Source organism: Nymphaea colorata, unplaced genomic scaffold (genome assembly GCF_008831285.2).
Source record: "Nymphaea colorata isolate Beijing-Zhang1983 unplaced genomic scaffold, ASM883128v2 scaffold0134, whole genome shotgun sequence".
NCBI classification, from domain to species: Eukaryota; Viridiplantae; Streptophyta; class Magnoliopsida; order Nymphaeales; family Nymphaeaceae; genus Nymphaea; species Nymphaea colorata.
Window position 1 is genome coordinate 16121 of NW_022204640.1, and position 1789 is coordinate 17909.

The 1789-nt window shown below is 48.5% G+C and overlaps 1 protein-coding gene across 1 annotated transcript; it reads right to left on the reverse strand.

The window, feature by feature from the left end:
* Positions 1-348: 348 nt before the first annotated feature.
* Positions 349-1520, reverse strand: LOC116268139 (uncharacterized). Its single transcript, XM_031649934.1, has 3 exons — positions 1269-1520; positions 931-1122; positions 349-648 (listed from the first exon to the last, which is right to left on the reverse strand). Exons 1-3 carry the CDS (start codon positions 1518-1520, stop codon positions 349-351), a joined length of 744 nt encoding a protein of 247 aa, XP_031505794.1.
* Between the last annotated feature and the right edge of the window lie 269 nt (positions 1521-1789).

Sequence of the window (1789 nt, forward strand, 5' to 3'; positions counted from 1 at the left end):
ATAGTTTTCGTTGATTTCTGGAAGGGAGCACTCCTTCTTGAGGCATTCGTATAAGTCCCTGGCCAGCGAGTTGGAGAAGTAGAGGGGCGGGAAGACTGTGGAGTCCTGGTCGAGGAAGATGTGTTTGGTGTTTTCATGGAGTTGGTAGGAGCATTCGGGATTATTGGTGCAAGCGTACAACTTGGTCTTGCAGGTGTTGTTGAAGGCGGAGTCGATGCACTGGTAGTAGGAGGCGGAGTGAGCCGAGGCAGCGAAGAGCAGGAGGAGCGTGAGTGATAGGATATATTTCATTGATTATTATTATAAGGATGATAAGTGTTCACTGCTTGCCTAATTCAATGAGCTTCTTCAAAGCGGTGATCTGCTTGGCATGCTCTTCCCTGTTTCCGGATCGGTCTTGGCCAAGATGTCCTTGACGTAGTTCTTCTTGAGGTAGTCATCGTTTTTGATCAACTCCTCCAGGAGGGCTCCTACGTGGATGAGATGGTATAGGGCGATCTCTTCGTCCTTGAGCGATACGAGCAATCCCTTATGGTAGACGTCCATTTTCTCCTTGAGGATGAGTTTGAGGTGCTGGTTATAGGTCTCTTCCACATCGTAGCTGCCGTCACTGACATCCACCGCCAGTTCCCAAGTATCCTTGAGGTCCTTCACGATCGGCACAGATTATGGCTTCTTGGCATATTCTTAGAGCAGCTTGGGGACGATACGGTCTTGAAGTTGATGACTGTAGAGGTTGTATTCGTGCTCGAAAAAGTTAACATACTTGTCAAGCAGTAATCCATGTTCATTTTTCTCAGCAAGGACCTCTTTATTGACTTAGATTCCTTGATACCTTAGATTGCGCAAGAGTTTCTTGATATGGCAGACGTATTGGGAAAGAACGAGGAACTCGATGATCTACCTAAGCTAGGGACGAATATTGAATGCCTTCTGACTAAGTCTTTCACTGATCTTGGCAAGTATGCCGTATTTGTCGACAGTAAACTGCAGGAAAATTTCCGCTTTTCCAGCTCTAGTATTTGCATTCGGAACGTGTGCTACTTTGTTGCGAATCTCATTCAGCATGGTGTCATAGACAATCTTGAGCTTCTCGAGCACCTGGTGGAAGGTGGGTCTCTTCTGGGGATCGTAGGTGAGCATGTAGTTGATGAAAAAGGTCCAATCCTGGTGCAACTTGCTGTCTAAACGCACTCGTCGCTGCCCAGTCTCATACAAGTGCCACTCTTTCTTCAGATCTTCAAAGGTCTATATGCTGTGGATGGTACATTGACGTTCTGGAAGAGCAATTTCCCCGTCAGCATTTCGTAGAGGATCATTCCTGCGCCCCAAACGTCGCAACGCTCCGAATAGTTCTCGTCGTATTTATTGAGGTAGACCTCGGGACCTGCGTAGAGAGGGGTTCCCATTTGGCCAGTAACAAAGATGCCGGTAGTCTCGCGGGCAAGCCCAAAGTCACTGATCTTCACGTCCTTCTCCATACCGATGAGGATGTTGTCTGGTTTTAGATCTCTGTGCATCTTGCCTATGTGGAAGTGAGGATACCTTTGGCGTTCATGTAGCACATGCCTTAAAGCATTTGGCGGAACAGCAGGAGCGCTCTTTCCTCGGGGATGCCTTCGTTGATGAGGTCGGTGAGGGTGCCGTTGGGGCAGAACTCAACGAAGATGTAGATGCTGTCCTTGATCCTTTCGAAGCCGTAGTAGCCCATGATCGAGGGGTGGTTGAGCGAGGAAAGAGCCATCAGGGTTTCCACCTCGCGCTCGTATCCTTCGCCCTGCATGGTCTT